At 39.0% G+C, this 27,861-nt stretch overlaps 1 protein-coding gene across 1 annotated transcript in view; it reads left to right on the forward strand.

Annotated features, from left to right (window-relative positions):
* Window positions 1–27,861, forward strand: part of LOC127619812 (CUB and sushi domain-containing protein 3-like) — a 639,489-nt gene that overhangs the window by 474,922 nt on the left and 136,706 nt on the right. The window contains exons 25-31 of the mRNA XM_052092811.1: window positions 1,681–1,807; window positions 3,329–3,531; window positions 4,762–4,953; window positions 5,954–6,092; window positions 9,497–9,684; window positions 10,000–10,194; window positions 10,981–11,097. Coding sequence (XP_051948771.1) covers window positions 1,681–1,807; window positions 3,329–3,531; window positions 4,762–4,953; window positions 5,954–6,092; window positions 9,497–9,684; window positions 10,000–10,194; window positions 10,981–11,097 — 1,161 coding nt within the window. The remainder of the gene's footprint in view (window positions 1–1,680; window positions 1,808–3,328; window positions 3,532–4,761; window positions 4,954–5,953; window positions 6,093–9,496; window positions 9,685–9,999; window positions 10,195–10,980; window positions 11,098–27,861) is intronic.

Here is a 27,861-nt window from a genome sequence, read left to right on the forward strand (position 1 = left end):
GATTAATCAAGTCGCAATCTGAACCCTGTTATTCAGGCTTCATTGAGCTGTGCGTCCATTGTTTGTCATGTAGATGGTTTATGCAAATGAGGCTCAGTGACAGGAATTGCTGAAAAGGGAATCATTAAGAAACAGAGCATGCCTCCCTCGAAACTATTCTGCCCAGCCCATGTGTTTTTTTTTTTACAAGAGGGAGAAAGGCGAAGATAGATAAACAGGGCCTGGGGAATGGAGAGTGCTATCCAGGGAGTGTCTGCAATTAAAGTTTCCTAATAATATGTGCTTGTGAAAGCTGCCTAATAATGCAGAGAGTACAGAGGGCTAAAGTGGCAAGTCTGAATGCTATCAGGAGGCATCAAGGTAGACGTCAGTCTCATTTGTTCATTTGATTGATGTTCTGGCTCGGAGCTGACAAACTGCCTTGGCTGCTTATGGGGAAATTTCATTGAGGGATGGAAGAATAGAGGGATGGTGAAACAAGACAGAGGGTGGGTGCTCACTTGTGCTCCTGCAAAGACATTAAAAGGGCGAGAAGACAGAAAAATTGTAGGAAAATGTTTAGCAGAAATGTTACGCTCAATTTGCCGGCTGAAGGAATGGAAGTCCAGGCCTCCAGTTAAAAGAGCCAATCGTATTTTAAATAGAGGCATCACCTGTTTTATGTTTTATGTATGTTTTGTTTTTATGTTGTTTTGTTTTGGTTTGGTTTGGTATAATAAGACCAGCGCCTATAGGAATGGATGTCCAGCCTTTCAGTTAAAAGAGCCAATCATCTTTTTGATAGAGGCATCATCTGTTTTTGTTTTGTTTTGTGGTTTGGTTCTGGGTTTTTTGGTTTGCTAAAAAGACCAGCTCATACCAGCTTGTATTGCCATGCTGTTCCAAACTGGTCTATATTGGTTTGTTCTGGTTTGATATATAGCCATGTTGTTTACCAGCAAAATTGCTGGCCAACGAGCATGGTCTAAAAAAGCTGATACACCAAGAGAAGCTTGCTGGTTAAGCTACTTAAGAAGCTTGGAAGGGACACCAGCAACACTACAGTGCATATGCTTTTCAGCAGGGTACCCGAGAATGTGCATGTGCATAAGATAAACAAGCCTGAAAAATACTTTTTTCAGCATGATTTCAGCTAAAGAAGCAAAAATGTATAATTACATTATTGTCAGATTATATTTCCTTATTTGAAATTATTTATTGACAAATAATCTTGAAAAACAGTTGTGGAGATTTCTGTTTTGCACCATTCTAGTAGATAAAAGCTGCTCTTGTATCCCTATTACCTAAATAACTGTGTTACCATGAAGACTTCCAAGCAAACTGACTTGTCTGAAAGGGACTTTGACAGCTAACAAATCTAAAAACCTCACTCTGCTTTATTGATCTAGCTGCATTACTCATACAAATTATCATTCTCTGACTGCTCCACTTGTGTTGTATTTGTTTGCCAGTCACCCTTAATTATTTCAGCGCATGCCAGCAAGTCTTCAGGGCCAATGATTTGTTTGGACAAGAGTGAAAGTATGCAACAACAAAAAAAAATCTCACAACTGTTTGATTACTGCAAACTGTTTGATAATTATTTATTTTTACTAATAATTTGCATTAAGTAATTAAGTTAAGATACTCTAAACGGAAACAAATGCTAAAAAACTATTTGCATGTTTTTTCTTTCCCCAGCTGAATGTGGTGGACGTTTTAAAGGGGAGACATCAGGACGAATTCTGTCTCCAGGTTATCCGTTCCCCTATGACAACAATCTGCGCTGTACCTGGGCCATCGAGGTGGATTCAGGAAACATCATCAGGTACTGATTATTACTCCCTCTTGACACGGATATATTCTGCACTCTCCAGAGCTAGCCATTGATGTCTCATCTATACAGAGAAATGGAGACATCAGATGAGTTGATGGTACCTCACAAATATCCTTTTTTATCAAGGTCTGTGCCACCAAAATCATTATAATGCTTAAAATGATGTTGCAGTTTTAATTTTGCACTGGAACTGTAATATTTTTTTCTTTTTCCAATTCTGTTAGTGGCAAATGCTTTTTGAAAAATCACATATTCAGTCATTTGTTCATCTACGACTGACGTCTCGATCAGAACGAATTGCTAATTGTTATCAAGGACTATAGATCAGAATAGAGATGAGATTTTCCCCTGCTTTTATTGAACCCTGGAGCATAATATCTGTGATATGATTCTCTGAAACTACCTATCTGTTCTGTCAGGTTTCTGCAAAGAATTGTGATCATTTATTTCTGCCAAATATAATCCTTAAAGTCTTTGCAATGTTACTGTATGTCACATAATGTATGTCTTTTTAATGTGAAAACACTCATGCACTGTGTTGGCACAATCATTATCTATCTGGGTCCTGAGTGACATAAATTCACTGCAAAAAAACAAAAAACATTTCCAGTGTCTTAAATTTCTTAATCTGTTTGGTAAACAGTTTTTTCATATTCTAAACATAAATCTGATTAAAACAATAAATTAAACAAAATTAAAATGTAAAAACTACATAGCATCTTGTTCTATGGATGTTTAGATGATTTCCATGAAATCAAGACAAAACCTTATTAAGAAACTTAAAGTACTACTTAAGAAATTATTTTCATATATATTTTACTTAACGCATTTGATTTTTTCAGTGTAGTGACATACTTTTTCATTATATTTATTTAAATAGTTTCATTACAAATTATGATATTATAGTTATTATATAATAAAATGCATTGTTAAATTATATAATCAACAAAGAAATTTTATTGAAATGTTGAACGTTAAAAAATGCACAATTGCACAATTTCTTAATATTTGGTATGTCCAACTTTTGTGGACATGCATGTTTTAATGATAGCATGCACTCCACAAGTTTTGCAAAACCAGATCCATGTTATAACCAGAAACATTTGAGACTGTTCCAAAGAACATCTTGTGTGCTTTGATAAAAGCAAGGAAATATGACCTTTTGAACAAACTGATTTACAGTCAATGACACAAATTAGCTTGTTTCATTGTTGACCTATAATAGTGCATAAGATTAAATATTTATTTTTTTATTTTACATCATAGCTTTTCTTTGTTGAAAATCTTTCAAAATCCTTAAAATGTTCTGCTTATTTCCAGGTTGAATTTTTTTTTTTTAAATCACAGATTTTCAATGTAGTCTCAGTGGTCTCTGTGTTGGACTGTATATAACATTTGATACCATACTGTTTGATTTGCTATGCATTGAGTTCTTTCACTGTACAATTTGCATCTAATGACGCATGACTTGTATGAACAGATGTGTACTTGTGTTTATTTTCATATAAACAGTCTGCAGTTTCTGGCTTTCGACACTGAGGCATCCCATGACATCCTGAAGGTATGGGACGGGCCCCCTGAGAATGAGATGTCTCTGAGGGAGGTGAGCGGCTCTCTGCTGCCCGAGAACATCCACAGCACCCTCAACATGGTCATCGTTCAGTTTGAGACTGACTTCTACATCAGCAAGTCTGGATTTGCCATTGAGTTCTCAAGTAAGTGCCCTCCATGTTGTAAAAATCCAAACAGCCTAAGCTGGTATTAGCTGGTGTAAGGTGGTCAAGCTGGTCCCCAGTCTGGCCAAGGTGGTCTTAAGATGGTCTATTTGGTCTTCCAGCCTGCTCAAGCTGGTATTCCAGTATGCCCAAACTGGTCTTCAGTTGGTGTAACTGTTCTTCCAACTTAGCCAAACTGGTCTTCAACAGGACTAGCTGGTCTCCCAGCCTGGCCTAGATTGTCATAATTTGGTCTAGCTGGTCTTCCAGTCTGGTCAACCTGACAAGTGCCCAAACCCTCACAAAACCCAGTAAATCAGCCTGTCCAGGCTGGAAGATCAGCTAAGACCAGCATTGTCATTAAGTTCTCAAGTAAGTGCCCTCCCTGCTGAAAAAAGAAAGAAAAAAAAAACAGCTTGAATTAGCTGGTGTAAGCTGGGCTATATGATCTTCTAGCCTGGCCAAGCTGGTCTTAAGTTGGTCAAACTGGTCTTCCAACTTGACTAATCTGGTCTTCAACTGCTCTAGCTGGCCTCCCAGCCTGGCCAAGATGGTCTTAAGCTGGTCTAGCTTGTTTCCTAGTCTGTTCAAGCTGGTTATCATCTGGTCTACAGTAGCTGGTCTTACAGTCTGGTTAAGCTGACAAGTGTCTAAACCTAACAAAACCTATTAAATAAGACCAGGCTAGGAGAACAGCAAAGACCAGCATTTACATTAAGTTCTCAAATAAGTTCCCTCTCTGCTTAGATGAAGAAGAAATAAACAGCTTAAACCAGCCTAAAACGGTATTATCTGGTGTAAGGTGGTCTAGCTGATCTCCAGTCTGGCCAAGATGGTCTTAAGATGGTCTATTTGATCTTCCAGCCTGGCCAAGCTGGTCTTCAGTTGGTATATCTGGTCTTCCAACTGGTCTTGCTGGTCTTTCAGTCAGACCATGCTGGTTGTCAACTGGTCTACAATAGCTGGTTCTTCCAAACTGGTCAAGGTGACAAGTGCCCAAAACCTCACAAAACCCAGTAATCCAGACCAGCCTAACCAGCCTGGAAGATCAGTTAAGACCAGTAAACCATCTTAGGCTGGTTTAAGCCTAAGTAAGGCTGGTTATTGTTTGTTTGTTTTTTCCCACTGTGGATCTGTTTGCATTTTGCAACAGCCCTATCCTCCAGTCAGACTAACAGCATACAATGACAGTTCTTGTAGTGGTGTAAATTGTTTAATGTGTGATTACAGGTTCAGTGGCCACTGCCTGCAGGGATCCAGGAGTGCCCATGAATGGTAGTCGCAATGGAGATGGTAGAGAGCCTGGAGATACTGTGACCTTTCAATGTGATCCTGGGTATGAACTGCAGGGGGACGTAAAGATTACCTGTATACAAGTTGAAAATCGCTACTACTGGCAACCGAGCCCACCTGTCTGTATAGGTAAGGGCTAATACTGGGAGTAAAATGGTTAGATATAGGTAGGAAAGAAAAGACAATACAATCAAAATTTACTGTGCAAATAGATTTAAGATGACTAATTGGAATTTGGAATGCAAATAATTAGATAACATCATTGCTGTCAGTTACGTTTTGAATGCTGAACATTCTATCAAGTCAATGGGTGTTTTTCAAACTTTCTTTTTTATTTCTTAAAGTATGAAGTTTACTAAAACCAAAATAGATAGCACAACTAAGGCTGAAATTATCTTCAAAAATATGAATGTTAAGTATTTCAGTTTTATACAGTTCTGCCTTACAAGCACTGTAATTAGAATATTGCTTTAAAATCTTAGCCTTTTCCACAGCTGCACGCACGTTGCATTACATTTGCAATTATCTGTAAACATTAGACAAATCCTCATACATAAGTATAATTTTACTAATTTTATAATGCATGATCATAATGAGTCAGAGACCTAAGAAGCTGAGTGAATTGGTACATTATTGTATAGATGCTGACAACTGAACTTGTGTCTGAAAAATAGCCTAATATCAAGCAGTTTATGTTAGCACGTCCTCAAGAATTGTAGTTCATCCTTGAGTCATTGAGATTCCTTGTCATCTTCACACCAACATGAAAGTGTGCCAAAATTAATGAATATCAAATTATGGCATATGGATTGTCTCTTTCTTTATAAAGAGACTTCTTTTTGGAAGCAAGAAAATTAGGGTGCTGAATTTTAGGTTTTTCCTTTCATATTCTAAATAACCTTCCTCTCTTGCTCTCTTTCTCATATATAAAATATGAACACTTTACATGTCCGGTTCCTCAGAGGAACTTCAACATTTCTCAATATCTTCGCCTCTGCGTGTTTCCAGTGCTCTTTCTCTCAACTCCTGGTTTGCACAGATGTTCATGTTGCATGTTTTAATAAGAGACTTTCCTTGTGTGTTACTAATGCCCATATGCTGCTAAAATGAATCCTCTGTGTTTTCCCAGCTCCATGTGGGGGCAATCTCACTGGTTCCTCTGGGTTTATTCTGTCACCCAACTTCCCTCATCCATACCCGCACAGCAAGGACTGCGACTGGCTGATCGCCGTCAACTCTGACTACGTCCTGTCTTTGGCATTCATCAGGTAAAAGAATGTTTATAAAATGGATAGTTCCTGTATAGTTTAATCATAAAAATATTTATGGCAAGCTTTTGCAGCCCTTTTATAAAAGCAATAAGCCACTCGAGTCTTTATAGTGATTTTTCCATGGGTAAAGGGCGTCGTTAGTTATGACTCAAAGGCATGTCTATTTTATTGCTTTAACATGCAACAACTATTCTGTATGACTTTGTATTTCTCAGATTGGTTTGTATTCTCACCATAGATGTTCAGAAAGTTTTGTGAATGCAGGCGAGGCGGTTCTCTGTTGTAAGGTTAATATCAGGTCAACCCACTGTTGTGTTGGGGCCAGCAAGTTTTAAATTGGGGGTGATGAGATGGTAAGATGGGATATCAGAAATAATCTCACAGCACACATATTCCTGCCCTTTATTTTATGCCCTCACTTGAGCTATAATATCTAGAGCTGATAAGTTCATGAGTTCATTTGGACGCTGCTGTGTCATAATGCTGTATTGGAAATGAGCACACACAGTGTCCTTCAACATGGCCGCAGTCCATGTGTTGAGTAATTATGTAGTTGCAATGGCTATCACTGTCTGAATTAAAATGTATTTCATGTCTGAGAGAGATAATGAGCCCAGCTGGAATTCTTTGCTCATTTTGGCTGTAATGAACCCGATGGTGGTCTTTTTTTCCACCTCCTCTCATCTTGCCTTAAAGGTGTAGCGTGATGGTGGTGTCTCTACCTTGAGTGATGTGACCAATTAGTATAAAAGCAGTCTTGATAAATTTCCTTCACAGTCCAATCACATTGCTAATTATGTCCATTTTTCATTTAGCCATTGCGTAGAGATGTTCAAGGTGCAATCGGGGTTGTCCTTCCAGCCAGGGTCAGCGTAGGGTTAAGTTACAGTGCTAGGTGTTTGTCGTATTTGAAAATCGGAGTAACTATACCTACATGTAAATGCTAATAGCACAACTAGCATGCAATTCCTTTCTACGTGGATCAAAGTGTGTCGCGAGGATCTAGTTCAGGCGTAAGGCGGTGGTATTTTAATCAGGGGTCAGGTAGAACCACAGGGAACTTAATCATCTTCAACTAGTTGAACACAAATGTGCTCCTTGCATAATTCTGCCACAAGGTGACACTCCAAAATTGATTGGGAGATGGAACGCAGATACGCCACTGCACAGTTGGACGCAAAAGTTCATCTGATGTGAACAGCCCCTTAATTGAATAATCTGGGTTAATTTCAAGTTAAACTAAATTGACAGCATTTGTGGCATAATGTTGATTACCACAATTTTCCTTTTTCACACATACCTTTGGAGAATTTAAAGGTGGAAATGTGAAAGTGAGTATTAAAGCACTGACATTAATCTTCTGTTAAAATATGAATTGTTTGAGCTGTAAAGTTGTTTACATCATCATTTCTACAGTCATTTTAGGGGTTTAGGGATCGTAAGTTGTAAAATTGGCTATAACTTTACACAGAAAAGGTTCGTAAGTGAAATTATCAAATTAAAATCATGTCAACATGCATATTGTTTACGTGTTGTGGCTACACTTTTGAAACAGTGAGCCACCATTCACTTCCATTGTATATGACTCACTGTAGCCTAGATTTTTGCTAAAGAAAAGGAGGGGCAAAAAAGTCAAAATATTTTTTTGTGGTAATCAATATCATGCCATAAATTCTGTTGATTGAGTTGAACTTGTTTTGATGCCAAAATATATCTCTCAGACACAACTGCTACACTAACTTTGAAATAGCTTTGACTGTTGAACCTGAAACTTTGCCTCCGCTTTCATCTTTGACTCATCATCCGAGAGCAGTCACTCTAATGACAGTAATAACTCAAAAACAATCTTGCATTCCACCGATCTGTCAAAATTAACAACATTTATCACAACAGGAGCTCGTATTTTTGGCATTTAGTTGGTAATATGCAGTTTTTGTGACTAATATTTTTCAAAACCTTCACAGCTGGTATCTAGATTCATTCATCAGCCTCATAAGCAGATGATAAAGAAACGTTGTTTTCACCTAGCACAGCAGGTAGTGTCATTCTCTTGGTTGGCATTAGATCTGAAGTAGCCCTTTTCTCATTTGAATTTTGTCCTCTCTGAGTAAATACGCACATTGGAGTTCTGCCAGAAGGGCAATGTTACAAACAGGTTTTCTAATAAATAGCTCTCGTTCGAGTTCCATCTCAAAGACTTTCATTACACAGTCCATTACTGACTTCTTTCTCCTTAAAAAATCCACAGTATAAAATATGTCCACAATGAAATTGGAAATAAACAATACCTGCGCCCCCACACCTCCCCAAACCTTCCAAAAAAGTGACCTCCTTTAGCAACACTACAAATGTAATTTAAACCTGCTGTCTTTATTTAGCAACCGTACAGTTTGTGCCATCAAACTGATTATCACAAGAATAATTGTTTTCTGATTGACAGCTACTGATGGTATGGAGTAGAAAAAAGTCTGGTGCATCTGTTTATCAAAAATTAATGGCTTTTTTAATTTGCTGTAAAGGATCTTATCCTTTGTATGAATTATCCTACAATAACCTCTAAGCAGTATATTCTGACGCAGTCAAGTGTGGCAGGCACGCTTAGCATTCTCTTTTTACATAATGGGTAAAAAGCGAGCTTAAATCTGATTCAGTCACAATCCATCTCATGCAAATGACTGTACTGATAGTGGAGACCTTATCATCGCACCTTGCTGTAAATGAAAGGGTGCAAGTGTTTGTCTGTGTGGCTCTCTGTCTCGGGAAGCTTTGAGCATGGCAGAGCTGCTGATACTGCCTTTTATGTGTGCTTTTAAGAGTATGGGAATGCATCGCTGGCATTTCACTATTGGGTATTTATACAGTATGTATACCTTAATGGTCCATTCTCATGTATGCATATAGAGAAATCAGAAACAGAATTGTTGTACTTCACACAAGTTAGTTGGGTATGTATTCACAGCAGGTAAATCGTTGCTTTAATTCCAATTATCTCTTGCTAATATGGTAATCCTAAAAAATCAAAGGTCCCACTTTATATTAGATGTCTTTCACTACTATGTACTAACATTAAAATGCATACAATACAGTTTATCTATCATGTAACTGTATGTTGTTCTGCAAAATTCTCACAAGATTCACACTGCTTCTGAGGTTGAGGTATGGGTAAGGTTAGGGTTTAGATTATGTTTAGGGTATGGGTTGTGTTAGGTTTAGGGGTTAAGGTTACTGATTTAATTAAAATTAAAATTAATTTACTCAGGTTACACCTTCTTTGGATTTGTTTTACTTTATACCACTGTTCATAAGGATGATTTCGGGAATCATTTACCACAGCCTTGCTTTAATCTCTTCATATTAAAAACTCCTCTTTGATCTTCTTTCCCCCTCTGTCTCCATTATAGCTTCAGCATTGAGCCCAACTATGACTTCTTGTATATATACGATGGACTGGACAGTAACAGCCCATTGATCGGGAGCTTCCAGGACAGTAAGCTTCCAGAACGGATCGAGAGCAGCTCCAACACCATGTACCTGGCCTTCCGCAGTGATGGCTCTGTCAGCTACACTGGCTTCCACCTGGAGTATAAAGGTAGGCCCTGACATTACCTACCAGGTCTGTCAACCTAAACTTCACAACCCTCAGTCAGGTAGAAGTTTTTTATTTATTCTGGTGTAAACATAATAAAACTTGTCACTTTTTAGATGGGCGAAAATGTTATTGTAGCAAGTGCAGAATTAGTTTAAGTGTGACTTATCCTCTGAGGGTTTCAAGAGTCGTTTTCTAGAAAGATAATGTGTTTGTTAAACAGAGAAATTCAGTTTCATCCAGTGGCCATCCTGCAGTATATGCCTAAAATGATTTTCATCCCTTGCTTCTCATCCACCTTCTCTCTATTTTATGCAGCCAAGCTGAGGGAGTCATGCTTTGATCCTGGTAATGTGATGAATGGCACTCGGTTGGGCAGTGACTACAAGCTGGGCTCCACTGTGACCTTCTACTGTGAGGCAGGCTACGTCCTCCAGGGCTATTCCACGCTTACCTGCATCATGGGTGATGATGGCAGGCCTGGCTGGAACCGGGGTCTACCCAGCTGTCAAGGTAAGAAAAACAAGTAATACGAATATTGAAGAGACATTCCTTTTTTTCCCCTTTTTCACCCAATTTTGGAAGGCCCAATTCCCAATGCGCTTTTAAGTCCTCGTGGTTGCGTAGTGACTCGACTTGCCAATAGAGACATAGCATGTGTGGAGGCTTCACGCCATCCACCACAACATCCACGCTCAACTCACCACGTGCCCACCAAGAACAAACCAAGTTACAGCGACCACGAGGAGGTTACCCCATGTGACTCTAGCCTCCCTAGAAACCGGGCCCTGATTTGGTTGCTTGGGAGACCTGGCTGGAGTCACTCAGCACTCCCTTGGATTCAAACTTGCAAACTAACAAACTCCAGGGGTGGTAGCCTGCACCTTTACCACTTAGCTATAACAAATTAGTGGCTTAGTGTTATTGACTAAAAAACAAAACAATAAATGGAAAATGTATTAAGACTCAGATTAAGGCAGTTTAAGACTGGCTTGACAAAGCTTTGCCTGGAAGAGTTTGAAGGTTAGTTTGGATGGATGGATGGATGGATGGATGGATGGATGGATGGATGGATGGATGGACGGACGGACGGACGGACGGACAGAGAGATAGATAGATAGATAGATAGATAGATAGATAGATAGATAGATAGATAGATAGATAGATAGATAGATAGATAGATAGATAGATAGATAGATAGATAGATAGATAGATAGATAGTCAACAATACATGTTTTATCATGAATTTTTAAGCTGTAAACACCATGTAATGGGAGATGTTGGTGTTTATGTAAACAGCACCATGTGGAAGTCACTCAACTGGGACAGAGGGAACAGTGCTGTCACCGAATTTCCCCAGGAACTACACAACAGGACAAAGCTGTGTGTACGCTATCTCTGTACCCAGGGAGTTCGGTAAGTGACTGAATATTCAAAACAACAAACTTGAATGCAGTTGCAACACAATTAACAAAATTTAGCAAAACTCAAACATACTAGAGTGCTATATTTAATATGTTTAGTGTATGCAACAGACACATTCTGCATGCCACATCTGTTTTTAATGTAATTTAAAAAAGTGAAACATTGGACAACATGGTCTTGTTACAGTAGTTGCTTGCCTTATACATATGGTACTCACTTACATTCGGCCAAGATGTCCGTATGTCCACTTTCATTTTGAGTTTTGAATGACCAGTGAACAGTTAGAGTCTCATCTGGATTATGCAAATTGTTACAAGTTCTCCTGTATTAATTTCTATCCATGTTTTTTTTTGTATCCAAGGAGGTATGTAACTTAACAATTAGCTTCCTCTTCTCTCTCTTACATCCTGTCTACACTGGACACGAAAAAAGCAATAGAACCCATTATAATCAATGATGCTGTCTTCACTGGAAGTGTCTGTTGCAGTAAACGGGTGTCCTGTTCCATTTTGTTCCAACTGGTGCTATAACTGCCTACAAAATAAATAATCTATAGCCCTGGTACTGGCGCATTCTGATGATGTCACCAACAGAGGCTATAAATTCTAGTCAATTTCATTGACGTGTTGCACACATATTCACAGCTGGTCACTCCTAAAAGACGTTCCCAAAGCGCTGAATCAAGCGCAGCATTAAGTGCAGCTTTTGATGAGGGAACAATTATTTTATGGAGGAAAAACCACTGGTTTTGTTCTTTCACTGCTGTCCTTTACCCTAGCTAAAAAGACCTGCAACCCATTTATGAAACGTCTGTGTCGGTGTAGACAACGAATGCTGAATGCGACTTGAAATCTAGATGTGAGGTGTTGTACAGTAATGTATTTCATAATTTAAGAATGTAGTCTGTATAGTCTTGGTATCACTGTGGCAGTGAATAGAGACCAAACGTTTCAAAGACCCAGTTGAAAAAGAAATTAAAATGATGTGACACCTTGTGTAGAGTACTTTTGCATAGCTATTAGCATAAATCCATTGGAAAATGGGGACATTATATCAGTTGTGCTGTTGAGCTGATTCGGGGGGGGGTTAACTAAGTGCCCGATGATAGCTTTGTTTATTTGCATCTGCTGTTAGTATTGTTTTTAGCAAACAGTTCACTAAAGGAGGTTTGCAAATCAGCTAACAGTGCAGACACACCCAAACATTTATTGCTGAACGCATTTTGCTTGGCGCAATTCTCAATCTTGCAAGTCAGTTTTAAATGCTAGGTTGAGGACGATGCAGCAGTCTACTCCAATCTGGCATACTTTACTGGGACTGTGCAGGATCGCTGCACCACTCTGATCCAGGAACCTGAATTTGCACTTTAAAATGTCAAAAGTGTGCTCAACTACAATACATATTGTACATGTATACATATGCCCAGTTCTAATGCTCTTTGTGAGCAAATAGCAATGTGTTTTTTTTAATAAGGGACAATCAATGATAAACCTTTATTTACATAGAAATTGTGTTTTTAAAAGAATGACAATAAACTTACATAAATATTAATGATACAATGCTGTTTTATTAAGTGCCTGTTTAAGTTGTAGTCTGGGTGGTTTGTAAAAAAGACACAGGTTTTTGTGCTAAACTAAAATATAAAAAATTAGAGCAGCTGTTTAGTGAATTCGCCCCTTAGTGTTCAAGTTTACAACTGTAATGATTCGTGTTTTATTCTTAAAGTATAAAAGCAAGAGTAGATTTTGTTTAAAGATCACATCCCACCCAGAAGTCTTGACCTGTTGGATTCCAATAAGACTCTCAACATGGGACCCACTTTATATTAGGTTGCCTTAACTACTATGTACTTCATAGTAGTACCAGGACATCTGATACAGTGTACTGATTATGTACTTACAATGCAACCGATTACACAGATCGGTTGCATTGTAATTACATGAAAAGTACTTGCATTTAGTTACATTTGTAGTTACACTGTTAGCTTTACCCCTAATCCTAACCCACCCTTACTCCTAAACCTATCCGCACCTCAACCTCAGTAGCAGCAAATGTGGGAATTTTGCAGAATAACATGTAGTTACACAGTCTTGTATGTATTTAATGTTAGTACATAGAAATTAAGGCCACTTAATATAAAGTGTGACCTCAAAATTGTTTGCAGTATTATGATTGCAATAAAAGCATCAACAGTAAATAGTTAATTGATGAAAGGTTGAAATGAGAAAGCACTCCAAACCTTCCGATCCTGTCTCTCATCTTAAGACTCAGTTTCCTGCTAAAAGAAATGCACTATCCTCTATGAATGGAAATGTCAGTTTAGCTGTTATGGGGAATTTGGACCCCTCTCACAAACTTTGTTTGGCATTATGCAGGCTTTATGTGATGTCTCCCTCGAGGCCTGTGTCTGGTAATTGGACTGCTGATAGATGTCATTTGGAATGAAGCCTTATTAAAATAAGATTTTTTTTAAAGCCCATGCACATACATGCACAAGACTTTACTGAATATTTTAAATACAGTATGCTGAATTCACAGATAAATTGCTTTGAATAAAAGTGTCCACCAACAGAATAAACAGTATGCAAATGAATAAATGTGGATTATGTGAAGCATGCACAACTTAAAATAACTGAGCATTCTGCTTGAAATGCATTTGTATTTCTGAGGGCAACAGTGTGCTTTTCTTTGCTTTATTAACATGCAACAATATACAGACATAGTAAATGATGAATGCAGTCATGAATTCAGGGACCCTCCTCTTAGCAAAATCAGAAAATGTAGATGCATTTGATATGCATGCAAATACCAGGTGTAAACAGAAACATGTCTCCGCTGCCCACATTTTACTGCAGCACCTGAGATGGATATTAATACCAGGTGTAAACAGGGACTAGTTTGTGCTGGTGTTGCTGAACCTCAACATGATGAACACCTGCTGGTGGGGGTTATTTCATTATCATGCACCTGAAGTATCGGCAAACATCAGGCCAAGAGAGAGAACAATTAAAAGTGTAATGTACCTTGTAGAACAAAGCTAAGGAAAAGAGATACATTTCTTACAGTTGTCATAGAAAGAATTTGATTTGTCAAATATACAAACCAGCACAGAAGCAGATCATATTATCCAGAAGATTGTATCGTAGTGCTCACTAAGTGTATTGATTTCTGTAATATTGAGAAGGTGGTCCACTGGTTTTATTGGGTGGTCCTTGATTTGGTATAGGGTATTATGTTATACATCACTTGCATGATAAAATTGACATTGCAAATTATGTGACAAATTTTGGCAACATAATGCAGACAGAACACAAACAATGCAAAACTTATTAACAATATGTGTAATTTTGTGTTTATCTAGCTATGTAATTTAAGAAATGTGTCAATATAATACTCATTCAAGAAACAGTTATTATTACAGATGCACATTATATGGCTAACATTCCATTTACATTTATTATGCATTTGGCAGATGCTTTTATCCAAATCGACTTACAGTGCACTTATTACAATCCCCTCGGAGCAACCTGGAGTCAAATGCCTTGCTCAAGGACACAATGGTGGTGGCTGTTGGCTACCTTCTGCTTACCAGTTCTGTGCTTTAGCCCACTACGCACAACCACCCAATTCCTTGAACATTACACCAGTGTTCCTCAACTGGTGGGTCACGACCCTTTAAATGGGTTGCAGGTCTTTTTAGCTAGGGTCAAGGACAGCAGTGAAAGAACAAAACCAGTGTTTTTTTCTCCATAAAATAATTGTTCCCTCATCAAAAGCTGCACTTAATGCTGCGCTAGATTCAGCGCTTTGGGAACGTCTTTTTGGAGTGACCAGCTGTGAATATGTGTGCAACACGTCAATGAAATTGACTAGAATTTATAGCCTCTGTTGGTGACATCATCAGAATGCGCCAGTACCAGGGCTATAGATCTGCCACAGGTGCATCGTCGGGTCTTTTGTCTTCAGACCACTCTGTGATGTGCTTCTCAAGCCTCTCAAACTCTTTATTTTCATCTAATAGGAGTTAGATTTGTCAGACAGTGTGCAGAAATCATTAAGTGTAAAAGACAAAGAGAAAAATTTGCGATAAACAAAGCAAACGGTGTGTGTTTCCCTGTTTTCGTCATATGCCTGAATTGGACACACACCAGTTTTGTTTTGTTTGTTTGGGGGAAGAGCACGTTGCTCTTGCGTTGGAGTGACGCGGGTGTGAGCATTGTGAGCTTCTCACAGTGAAGATGCTGCATGCTCGTATAACTTACATCCAAGAGCTAGCACCCACCATTTCATCGTGGGGCTCACGTATGGATCTGGCTGAGGAGCGAGAGACAGGTTTCTCCCTATCACTCGCTCTCTCTCCAGATCCAACCGGTCCCTCGCGTGATCTTGAAGCACGCCTGAGCACCTCTTCAGTTCATGAGAGGGACGATGAATCTCTTGGGACTGCGGACTCTGAGTTGCCTACCTCTGAGCATTCCTCGCGTGATGACAAAGCAGTTGAGGAATTGCTTGAGGTGGTTACTCGTGCGGTGGCCAGATTACAGTTAGACTGGCCGCATGAACAAGAGACCCCCAAACGATCAGAATTAGAAGACACATTTCTGTCTGGTGGCCGGGGAAAGGGAAATCAAAATCAGTCTCTCCCCTTCTTTGATGACCTCCATGACGAGTTGACTCATTTATTGAGCCACAGATTTATCTCTCCGTGCGACCAAGCAGACAGCTTGCGCTGTAGGCCGTTTAATGGTTGCTTTGGTCAGCACAGAGAGGCATCTGTGGCTAAACCTTTCAGGCATTAAGGATAAGGACAAAGTGTTCCTTCTTGATGCCCCGATTTCACCTTCTGGCCTGTTCGGGCGACTCGTTGAATACATTCATTAATAGGTTTCGGGAGGTAAAAAGAAACAAGGAAGCCTTTTTGCTATTCCTTCCTCACCGCACTCAGAGGGAGGGGCTGCCGGCCACCCAACCTCCCCCCGGTCCATCTAGAAGGTAGGCCCAAAAACAGAGTGTGGCGAGTCGCGTTCCCCAAAGAGTGGGGATCGGCTCATCGCCCTCAGCAGCCTCCAAAGCAAGACCCCCTGGTCTTGCGCCCGCCTTGTAGGGGTAGCCCCCCTCGGGACGTGGCACGCAAAACATTTGCCGGCACCTTCCTGACACCCCCACGGAACCTCTTTATTTCCTTCAGTGTTTCTGGGAGCTAGCAGTTTCCAGTGAAATGTTGGGTGTTCCGTTGCTTCCTGTTGTCGCCCAGGACGCGGAACATCCAACATTCCCTCAACCGGAAGTATCAAAATTGGTACCCGTTTCAGAGAACCTTGCAGCATGGTAACTACTGCCAGTTATTTCTATGTAGGTCCTAAGGACAGAGAAATGCTACAGAATTAAATTTGTTCGCCATCCTCCGCGTTTCAACTGGAGGAAACCGGAACAAGCACATTTACTGTCACAAGAACTGCAAAATCTCCTAGTCAAAGGGGCCATAGAACATGTTCCCCTTCTAGGGAGAGAGTCAGGTTACTACAGCAGATACTTCCTGGTTCCCAAGAAGGATGGGGGATTGTGTCCGATCGTAGATCTTCAAGGCTTGAACCGTTCAGTCAAGGTGCTCAAGTTCAAGATATTAATTGTCAGAACGGTGATGGGAGAAACTCCACCCCGAGGTAGTGAAACAAATCTGGCTAAGATTTTACGAACCAGAGGTGGACCTCTCTGCCTCCCAACAGGCAGCGCAAAGTCCCCTCTACTTCTCTCTGAGTCACCCAGCCCCCCTGGGTCTGGACGCGATACATGGCCCATAATGCGCCTGTATGTGTTCCCTCCGGTTTCTCTGCTCCTGGGAGATCTAGCCAGAGTTCGCCACCAAGGGTCTTGCCTCTTACTGATAGCACCATGTTGGCCAAACAGAGTATGGTTCTCGGAGGTAATATCTCTCCTCGACGGCTCACCTTGGGCGATACCGGAGAGGAGAGACCTTTTGTCTCAAGCGCAGGGGACAATATTTAATCCTCGGCCCCCATGTTTGGCCCCTGAAGGGTATGAACTGAGGGACACTGGGTTTTTACCTGAAGTTATTGAGACCATTCTAAGTGCTAGGGCTCCTTCTACTAGAAGAAGTTATGTCTTTGGGGTTATATAGGGTGTCTTTGGAAGGTGGTGTACTGCACGTAATGCAGATCCAGTTAACTACCAGATTGCTTCAGTTCTGGGCTTTCTGCAGGAAAAATTACCAGCAGGCACATTCCCCGCCACTCTCAGGGTTTATGTGGCCACTCTATCGTCTTGCCACGTCTTGATTGACAGGGTGCCACTGGGGAAACATCCTTTGCTCACTCGTTTTTTCGTGGAGCTATGCGACTGAGGCCTCCTGTTAGGACCAGGATCCCTTCATCTGACTTAGCTGTAGTCCTTGAGGGTCTGGTTGAGACCCCTTTTGAACCTTTAGAGTCAGTGTCCTACAAGCTTCTGACTCTGAAGATGGTTTTTCTTATGGCTATTACTTCTTTAAAAAGAATTGGGAATTTGCAGGCTCTGTCTGTCTTGCCATCCTGCTTAGACTTTCCCCCAGGAATGGGGAAAGCAATATTGCATCCTCATCCTGACTACCTGCCTAAGGTTCCTTTGTCGACCGTACATCCATTCACTCTTGAATCCTTCTGTCCTCCGCCGTTTATAACGCTGGATCAGGAGGAATTTCACAGACTGTGTCCAGTCTATGCTCTTCAGGCTTATGTCCACCGAACCAGCCAGTGGCGTAAGTCAGGACAACTATTTGTCTAACATCAGAGCCATTACAGGGTGACGGCCACCACAAAACAGACAATGTCACTTTGGGTAAGGGATGATATTGGCATCAGGGCTCATTCTACCAGTGGGGCCGCTTCTTCTAAAGCTTTGGTTGGGGGTGTCCCTCTACAGCATGTTTGTAATGCGGCAGGCTGGTCCTCTTGCACACATTCATAAGATTTTATAGTTTGGATGTCCATGCAACTCCGGATCTTACATCCTTGAGTCAACATCACAAGCTCATGTCTGAGACCTCTCGCGCTCTTGAGAGCGCACACACTACACAACCGTAAGGGGTCCAGATACCCACAGTGCGGCGGCGTGGGTTTTGTCGTTCCCAAAGTGCTGAATCAAGCACAGCATTAAGTGCAACTTTTGATAAGGGAATGTCTCGGGTTACTTTGCTGTAACCCTTGTTCCCTGAAAAAGCGGAACGAGATGCTGCGCTTCATTGCCGCACTGAGGATGTCCCAGGACTGTTACTCAGACAAAAGACCTGACGATGCACCTGTGGCACATCTATTTATAGCCCTGGTACAGGCGCATTCTGATGATGTCACCAACAGAGGCTATAAATTCTAGTCAATTTCATTGATGAGTTGCACACATATTCACAGCTGGTCACTCCTAAAAGACATTCCCAAAGTGCTGAATCAAGCGCAGCATCTCGTTCTGCTTTTTCAGGGAACAAGGGTAACATCAAAGTAACCCGAGATGTTTGGCTAACCCTAACCCCAAACAAAATTTCAGGCAACCAAGGCAAATGTTATTTCTATACCACTTTCTGCACTTTATTCTGTAAATATGCCTTCTCATCTGAAACAATCTGAAGCCTGGTTTTTGCATGAGTATGGCACAAGCCATCACATAACCACTCATGGCAATTATATTTTTTGCTCTAACCAGACCACAAAACTGATATGACCCATTTAGTGGAATTTTCTATTTTAAAGTGCTATGGAGGAAGTGAAATCTCTCAAAAATCTAAATAGCCGCAGCATATTAAATACCACTATAAAGGCACTGCTCTGTAAATATAAGGACAAGTACATAAAGAGCTTTAAAGTCTGGACTTCCAAGACTAATGGACAAATTATGTACATTTTTGCTCTTGTGTAATATATGTTTTGTTTGAATTATGTTTGATATCAGAAAATAAACTGGATAATAAATATAATAGGCTCATATAAATAAATAGGCTCATCAACTTTTAAAAGTGGGGAGAAAAAACTTCAATTTTCTTTTGTTGTTGACATCAGCAATACAAATAATGTCACTTGATACATACCCTTATACTTAAAAACCATGAACAATACTATGCAAGATAAAATAAAATATGACCCAGAATAGATCAAATGCAGGTTACATTTGTTACTGTGTTAGGTTGGCGCTTGATGTCCATTGTCAAATTTGGATACTGAAGCAAAACTAGTTGAGAACAATTGCTTTAGACCATGTTCTAACTAGGTGTGATGCGTCAAGTTTCCAGCGGCAAGCCACGTTGAATGTGAAACTGCTTTGCAGTGTGATACAGTCACAGCCAATTAGAAGATATATGAAGTTGAATGTACAGCTATGAGGAGGAGGAGGTTTTACCAATGAGATTTCACAATTGAATGAAACATAAATAGAAACTAAGTGATCAACAAAATGTTCTATCAATCGCCATGGATGGTTAGGAAAAAAACTTGGAAGAGATACCTTTTATCGCTTGTTGTTCCATAGCATTGTGTTCATAACAGTGAGCATAATCCATAATCTCTGATGTTTTACACATCTTGCAAACTTTGCATATTACATTTTTAAGAAGGAAGCCACTACACAAATATTCAGTACAGACACAAGCATACATATACACACTTACACATAGACCGGATGCCCTTTTCTCCACTCGTTGAAAAAATTTGTTTCATTATTCTGTCACAAAGAATGATGCCGGCAATATTTCAGACAATGACAGGTTTGGTCTGCGAGATGCATTATTCAGTACATGCCCCCCACCCCATGTTTCTGCCAGCCCCACCGCCCCCGCTGGCCCCAGGCAGTCAATACAAATATGTAGGGGAATCCTCCCTCCTCACAAATGGTAGGGGGTGAGAAAAAAACAAAATTAATGATCTCTGACTGTTAAATATTTCATGTTGAAGCCAAAACCTTCAGTAACTAAATTACTGTTTGATTACTGGCTGGGTGTATTGGAACCGGTATTCTGCAAGTCATACATGTGGGCGTAATGCAAAAGCACCGTGCCATTATGCCCCCTCCAAGTAGGTATTAAATTGAATGGAAAATATTTTTATCTTTGTTAATTAAGTTGTATGATTATTGTAGGTAAACAAAAGTGTTTGTCTAAATAACAGTGGCAGAAATCATTCATTCACATATCTAAATTCGATCAGTTCAGTCGAGTTGAACATGCATCCAAAAGCTGGAAAATGTTGCTTTCAGAGGCTGTATACAGAGATGTTTTGAGACAATTGCAGACAGACAGAACACTGAAGGTTAAGTCATTCACAAAATAGGGAGCAAGGGAGCATCCTATAACTCTCTATACAGCTAAATGCATTCAATCCAAACTTCCTATCAAAAGATCAGTTTCATGCTGCAGATGATGTTTGAACCACTCAACATGTTTCGCAGACATGGGACAATGATAAACAGTACATTGATTAAAACATTTTCACTGCTGGTCATTACTTTTAATCAGAATTATTTATGCTAATTTCTGATGTAATGTCTGTAAGGACTCAAAAACATGAATAAACAACACTCCAGAAACATAAACAATTTTATTTAAAAATATCTGACTTTCTATAGCTTGGAATTATTTAAAATGTAACATTTTAGTCCCACTGTCCTCAGTTTTTCTGTTTTTTTTTTAGCACATTTATGCTTCTAGTTACAAATCAAAAATGGGAATGGAAAATTCACACGCTCGGGTTTCAGGAGGTTAAACTTTTGTCATCAGCTCCCTGCCCAAAATTAATTTGACTTTATTCGAATACTGTTTATGACTATCATAATGTTTGTACAGTATATAGACCTGGGTCCCCTTCCATGCCAAACAAAAATGACTACTAAGACTAAAAGTTTTTTTTCTAGGGCGCCAAGTGAGTCAGGGTTGCCGCTGGTGACAATAAAAAAAAAGAAAAGAAAAAAATGTACCCCTTTAATAACCACATACCAACATTAATGGCTCCCCTGGCATTAAAGAGTTTTTAACTGTTGATAAGAGTGCTGCATGAGTGAGCATGATTTTCACAGCTGATAGTAAACATTCATGTTGCCAGAAAACACTAAGCCTCGAGTGTCGTAGATATAGAGAGGCATGTTGAAGAAGCAATCAGAGGCACCTCTCCATGAAATGCTATTTTTTTTTCTTCAAAGCATTAATTATCTGTTAGCTCATCTGGCTGATTTCAATTTCATGTTGAATTTGTAATCAAACGAGGGCCTTGCATTGAGCTTAAATATATGATGTGCACTATGCATTAGCAAAACCCTCTTATGTGCTTTTGCGTTCTCTGTTATGTTGTGAGAAGCTGAGGCTGATCTCTTCAGGCATTGTTATAGGCACTTTATAGTCATGACATTTGCAGCCAAGTCACCTTATCTTTAAAATGTCAGTGTAACGTAATTAATTGATTTTTGGATATATTCTAATATATATTCTGGCCCAAGAAAAAGGAGATTTGTGTTTACTGTAAACTTATCAAAAGCAGATTTCATAAAAAATATATAATAACAAAAAAAGCTTTTAAACAAGGATTTACAATTGCAGCATGTTTCGCCATCAAGCCTTTACCATATATTTTACTTGAGGAGATCTACAAAGGTGGATAACAAAATATTGCATGAATAATTCAAATCAAGGTTGAAGTCACTTTTTTTGCTTTTGGTAGGAAGGCTTTCAGATATGTTTTCTTGGTCATAAGCATTGAGTTGAATTAAGAACAAACCAAATCATCAAATTCCTATGCAAAGGCAGAACGCAGTAAATACTAGTTTTGTCAAAACCGGTTACCTTAGAATACAATCTGTCATAGTTACTGAATTTTGCCTTTGTAGGGCAATAAAGTAAAAGGAGTTAATGGCTTTAATCATGTAGTTTACTCAAAACATAGAGGAATTGCACCATGGTCCAGACACAGCAGAATTTTATGTACGGTACATCTTCTTTTTTGCTGAAACTGATAATTATTTAGTAATGTAACTTTATTATGTAACATTTATTTGTATTTTTAAAAAAATAATTCAATTAAGTAACCTTTATTGAAATTAAAATGTGTAATTTTAACCAACAACCTTTTAGTTATCAGCATAGATCTTTAACCACTACACTATACAACCCTGTACATAGAGCAGTGGATGAATGAAGATTCAACATAAGTATGAAAATATTTGTATTAATCATAAACTCCCCTTTTGAATGCCTGAGGCAACCATTAGGGCAGTTACACTTTCTGTATTTTTTGTCATGGCTGTCAGCTAGAAGTACTCAACTAAAAATCTTTTCCCCAGGCTGACTCTGACCTCCATACAAACACCAACACATGCTCAAACACAATCACAGTTTCAGAATGTCTTTGACATAGATGCTTGCCAAGGGATCACTCGTCACTCTCTACAAAGCTACTCTAAAGCCTGAGAGCATTGGGAATTGCAAGCCCTCAGTTAAAACGTCAAAAGCAACAGAAGTCAAGGCAAAGTTCATATAACATGGAAAGAGAGAAAGCAGAAGAACACCAAGGCTCAAATTTTTTTTGTGTGTCTCCTGACTTCATTCAGTCCAAAGGCGCTAAATATCTCTCCTCTGGTAAATCATAATCAAGGAGGCAGAAACTGATATTTCTTGAATTTGTCATTGGATAAGGGCAGTTCAGCACTGAATATTCCTAAAAGTAATTTGCAAATGAATATCTCAGTGGTTGGATGGCAGTGATGCTTCACAATTAGTCTCTATATTTTCCTTTTTAAATAAGCTACTAATGAGTTTTATTGTTAAGATTATTTTATTTTGTATTGGTTTGTAAAAACCTTTTAAATGTCTGAACAAAAATGGACTAGTTAATTGTCCAAATTAAGTGTTAATTCACCAAGATCAAAGGACATTTTATAATCATGAGATGTTTGGCAGAATGTTCAGTCTGTTCAAAAGTCGTCATTCACTTCCATTGTATGAAAAGAAATATGTAATGATAGTGAATCGTGACGGATCATCTGTCGCTAACATTTTGCCTAACATTTTTGGTGCCATCATGGTTATTTTTCAAATAATTTTCAAAAAACGCAGAAGTTATTCTGTCAGGAAGCAGTGAAGGTTAAACACTGAAGTGCATCGGACTCTCACTTCATATGCAATGCTCATCCATACCATTTGAAAGAAATGGGCATATATGTAATTGACCATGCATGGTGATAAGGTCCATCATAATTATCTAAGTGCTTGCACTGCCAGAATTACACTCTGCCACACCATATTGGGCACAACCCTGTGTTCAGTGATAATTGCAAGCTTAAGTATGTGGTTCGGACGTATGAATACTCTCAGTTTGTAGTTAGTCTAATAGTCTTGCTGCTCAGAATTAACTTTTTTTTATAATTTTTACCCATGGCATTTTTATGACCATATTCACTGAGAGACTACACTGTAAAAAGTAGTAATAAACAATTGTTAACTTGAGGATTTATTTCTACCTGATCCAAGGGCGTAGATTTGTCTTGAACATTGGGGGTTTGCAGCATGAAGCATTTATATGTTTCCATGATCATGGTATATTTATTGGGGGGATCTATGCTCCTGAACTGATCAAACCTTTAAAAAACTTTTGTTTGTTTAAACTCAAGTAGTCAAGCTATGTCTTGAACATGTTGGACATGTCCTACCATATACAGTCATTTCAGATACAGTGGAAAAAGTCTGTTTTATAGACATGTCGCTGAAAAATGATCGAGATGTGATGCAAGTTTTTAACAACCATGCTGATATAGTCATTTAGCAAACTCTTTTATCTGAAGTGATGTAGAGTAGACTTACAGTATAACAGGTACAATGGAGTAGTGCATTGATGTAGATTATTGGGGTGCCAAGCAGATCATTAAATCTGCTAAAAGTTATTATGAGTCTTTCAGTCAGTCGACTCTACATAGCATTCACTAATTCAGTGTAATTGAACACTGCTATGGCTAAGGGTGACATTTTTATAAACAAAACAGCAAGACAAATTATTAATTGCACTGTTATTCTTGTTAAAGAAAATACAATACATTCACTTATCTTCTGTAGAAACCTGGGGTCAACAGCCTTGGTCACAGGCACAATGATGATGGCTCATGTCCCTGGCCTTGACCTTTGGGTAACCGGCCCTATATAGTTTAACCACAACATTGGCTAACTTAAAATTGTGTGAATTCTGTACCACTAGCATCACCAAATGAAATTGCACAAATAATGACTGTTTTGAAGGATTGCTGAACCCCATCTGCCACTGGTCAAAAAATTTATTTGTTGAGTCAGTGTTGCATGCGTTCCCGTACAACGTTGTACCTCACTGCTTAACCACCGTATTATGATGCATAATCTAGCTAATCTAGCACAGTTTTCCCAAAACCGTGATAGCAATGTTGCACATCCATCATACGAACTTCATTGGTTCAACAATATAGAGCTGCCATAAATGACGTTACGCAGGGCGTGGAGTAATCATTTGTGCGGAAATTAAATTATTATAGCTCAAATCTGCTGAAGACACAAAAGTGGCTTGCATTGTGTAATGCAACAGATATATTGTGTTGCAATACCGGGTATCCCTCTACTTCAGACTACATGGTTCCCCTAATGCACTTGAGCACATACGCACATGCACACCTGAGTTCTTTCTCTCAACATAATTTAATCCCTTTAAATCCACACAGCAAACTAACAACGAACTTTGCTTCTAACCAAAGGTAAAGAGCAGTAGTGTATGAATGTTCATTGGAACTACGGTTTTGGGAAGCAACAAATTGATGACTATGTTGGTAATGATGGAACATGCAACCAAAGTTGGCTAACAATGTTTTTGGGAACTCACTCCTGATTAGGATGGTGAAACAAACAGAGCAATGTTAACTGCACGACACAATCTACCATCTGGCCTACCTAAACAGAATTGCACACATCGGCTTCATAGCTACATTTTTCATGTGGCCTCAGGTGATTATTTGGTGTACTGTAGGTCTCTATTTCTGTGTATTTTAAAATATTTATAGTGATATATATGATGTACTGTGGCTAATTCTCGAAGAAGCTTGGAACATCCACTCTGCCAACAACCAAGAAAAACTGTATCCAGGTGTACCTATGAGAATTGGTGCAAAGGTGGTCACACCTAATATTGATTTAGCTTTGTTATGTTTACTGGACTTTGTATGACATTAAGTGATAAATGAAAACTATTTATGTCATTATTTTTTAAGACATCCTCACTATGCAAAATGTTTCACTAGTGCCTAAAACCTTTGCACACAACTGTACATACCTGCTTAAATGCTATTCCCCTACAATTTCTTATTCTGTCTCTACATCTCTGTTCTGTGCCATGTGTGTTAATTCCTCTGTCCCCATCATGTAGTAAGTGAGGAAGCTGCTATCCCTTCTTAGCACACAGCTTTACAGATAGTGCTCTTCACTGATAACAGATGCACAGGTGGCATCGCTTTTTGCTACCTTGCTGTTTTTATTTTCCTGCTTGAATATTTAGTTTTATGAGCATATGGATAAAGTCAAACCACGGGCCAAGTATTGCTCCTGTTTTTGATATGTCCAGGTGCTGAAAACAAACTATGAAGTGGGGTGAAATATCAATTATTCATAGCCAGAGAAAATAGCTTGTGGGTTGTGTACAGTGGAAAAGGACAAACATAGAGCTTTAATGGTAAGCATGAACAATGTGTCAGTCTAGGTGTCAGTAGACAGCTGTAAAGACTAAATGTTTGGGTTTCTAGTTTGAGAGACACCTAGTTATTGCTCAGAGATCGCCCTGAGACTTAATGTAGAGAACAGTTATGTCCATTTTGTATCCATTTTAATGTTCCTCTTAAAATTCCTTAAGAGAAATAAGAAATGGGCATCACTTAGGAATTTGTTGACATACAGTAAGAAAATAGAACAATAAAATCAATGTGGATATTATAGGTCAGATAATCGTATCTTAGTCAAATAAATTTGTAGCTAAATATTTTTCACATTGTGGAAAATCTGAACACAGTTTGAGACATTGTTGAAATCTTTTCTGAATTTTTAATGGAGACACATGTGATGTTACAGTATTAGGGTCTTTTCACAGGAGAAGAATCATTATTTACTCACCTTTATGTTGTTCCAAACCTGTATTCATTTTTGCAACACATGAGATTTTAGACAGAAAGGTTGCCTCAGTCACCATTCACTTTCATTGCATAATTTTGCCATTCAACATAAGTGACTGGTGACTAAGACTTAACATGCTGTCTAACTCTTTAAACAGAAGAAGAAAAAAGGGCAAATTGGTTTGGAACGACATGAGGCAAAATGATGACAGAATTTTCATTTTTGGGTGAACTATACATATAAATGTCCTTTTTTACCGGTTATCCTACTTTTCCTGTATTCAAAACTATACTTTGAATCCACTATGAGTTGCTTTAGAGAAAGCATGTGCAAAAGTGTAAATGTAAATGCTAAGTACAGTCATCAGGATCTTCTGAAACAACATTTTGTTTAATGTAATTTTTATATGTTGTGTATGATGCTGGTGGTTTTAGGTGGCCTTGCGGAATCATCCCTTTATAAAATGGGCAGTTTTGTTCAAAAACCTTTCCTTAGAGAGGAAGTATTGCTTTAACAGACATGTGCCGTTTCTATGGAAATGAATGGTCAGATCATAGTTCCTCTTGCTACACAAGTAGCCTATAAATGACTGAGCTAATGAGCAAGTGCACGGATCCAAACACACTCACGCATGTACAATCGGGGCATGAGGTTCTTATGTTTGCTATGCTGGAAGAGTTTGTGACACTCCGTGTCTTTGTTCTGTTATTCAACAATCTTTCTCTTTTAACAATGTGGGCCTCACAGTTAGACTCAGAGGAGGGAGGTCACTAGAGTAGAGATTTACACCCCAGGGCCATCTTGTTGCTTGAGGCTAGGCAGCAGAGGTCTTTTACTGTGATTTCTATCACACCTGTCTGGGTTTGAAGGCATGGGCTGGACATCCGCCTCACACATCAATACCCGGTCCCACTGGGAGTGAGATGCTCTTGCACAATCTGCCAAGATCTCTTTGAGGTGGAAGGCACCTCAGGGCTCATTGAATTTGCATGCAAAAAGCTAGTGTGAGGACTGAGACTCACACAGATGTGCACAAACTTCAGACGAGTTCAGCAAGAAAAAATTAAAACATGCAAAAACTTGAAATTCCTTCATCTCTTTTTGAATCTGCCCATTGGTGAAATAAGTGATGGAAATTAAAATCATAAAATCACAATCTCTTGAGCATTTCTGTTGTATAAAGGGATTGTTCACACAAAAAAAAAATTTAATTCTGAAATATTTGTTGTTATCATGTTGTTCCAAACCCATATGATGTTCTTCTGTGGAGCACAAAAGAAGATGTAAGGCAGCTTGCTAAGTCTCAACTATCATTCTCTTTTATTGCAAAAAGATGCTATTACAGTGAATGGTGACTGAGGCTACAGTTCTGCTTAGCATCTCATTTTGTGTTCCATGGAAATTCCAATGGGCTTTTTATGACATGAGGGTTAGTAAATGATATTGTCTTATCATTATTATGTGTGTTTTCTACCATTAATAAAAGTCAGCATTAAATTTATCCTAATGTTGTACAGGTTGATATGGAAGTAGCCATTTGGTTCACATTTTAAATAGGGATGTGCACAGTTACTGTTTTTAATATTCAGTTAACTGCAAGGTTTATGAATGTAAATAAT

Source organism: Xyrauchen texanus, chromosome 26 (assembly GCF_025860055.1).
Source record: "Xyrauchen texanus isolate HMW12.3.18 chromosome 26, RBS_HiC_50CHRs, whole genome shotgun sequence".
Taxonomy (NCBI): Eukaryota; Metazoa; Chordata; class Actinopteri; order Cypriniformes; family Catostomidae; genus Xyrauchen; species Xyrauchen texanus.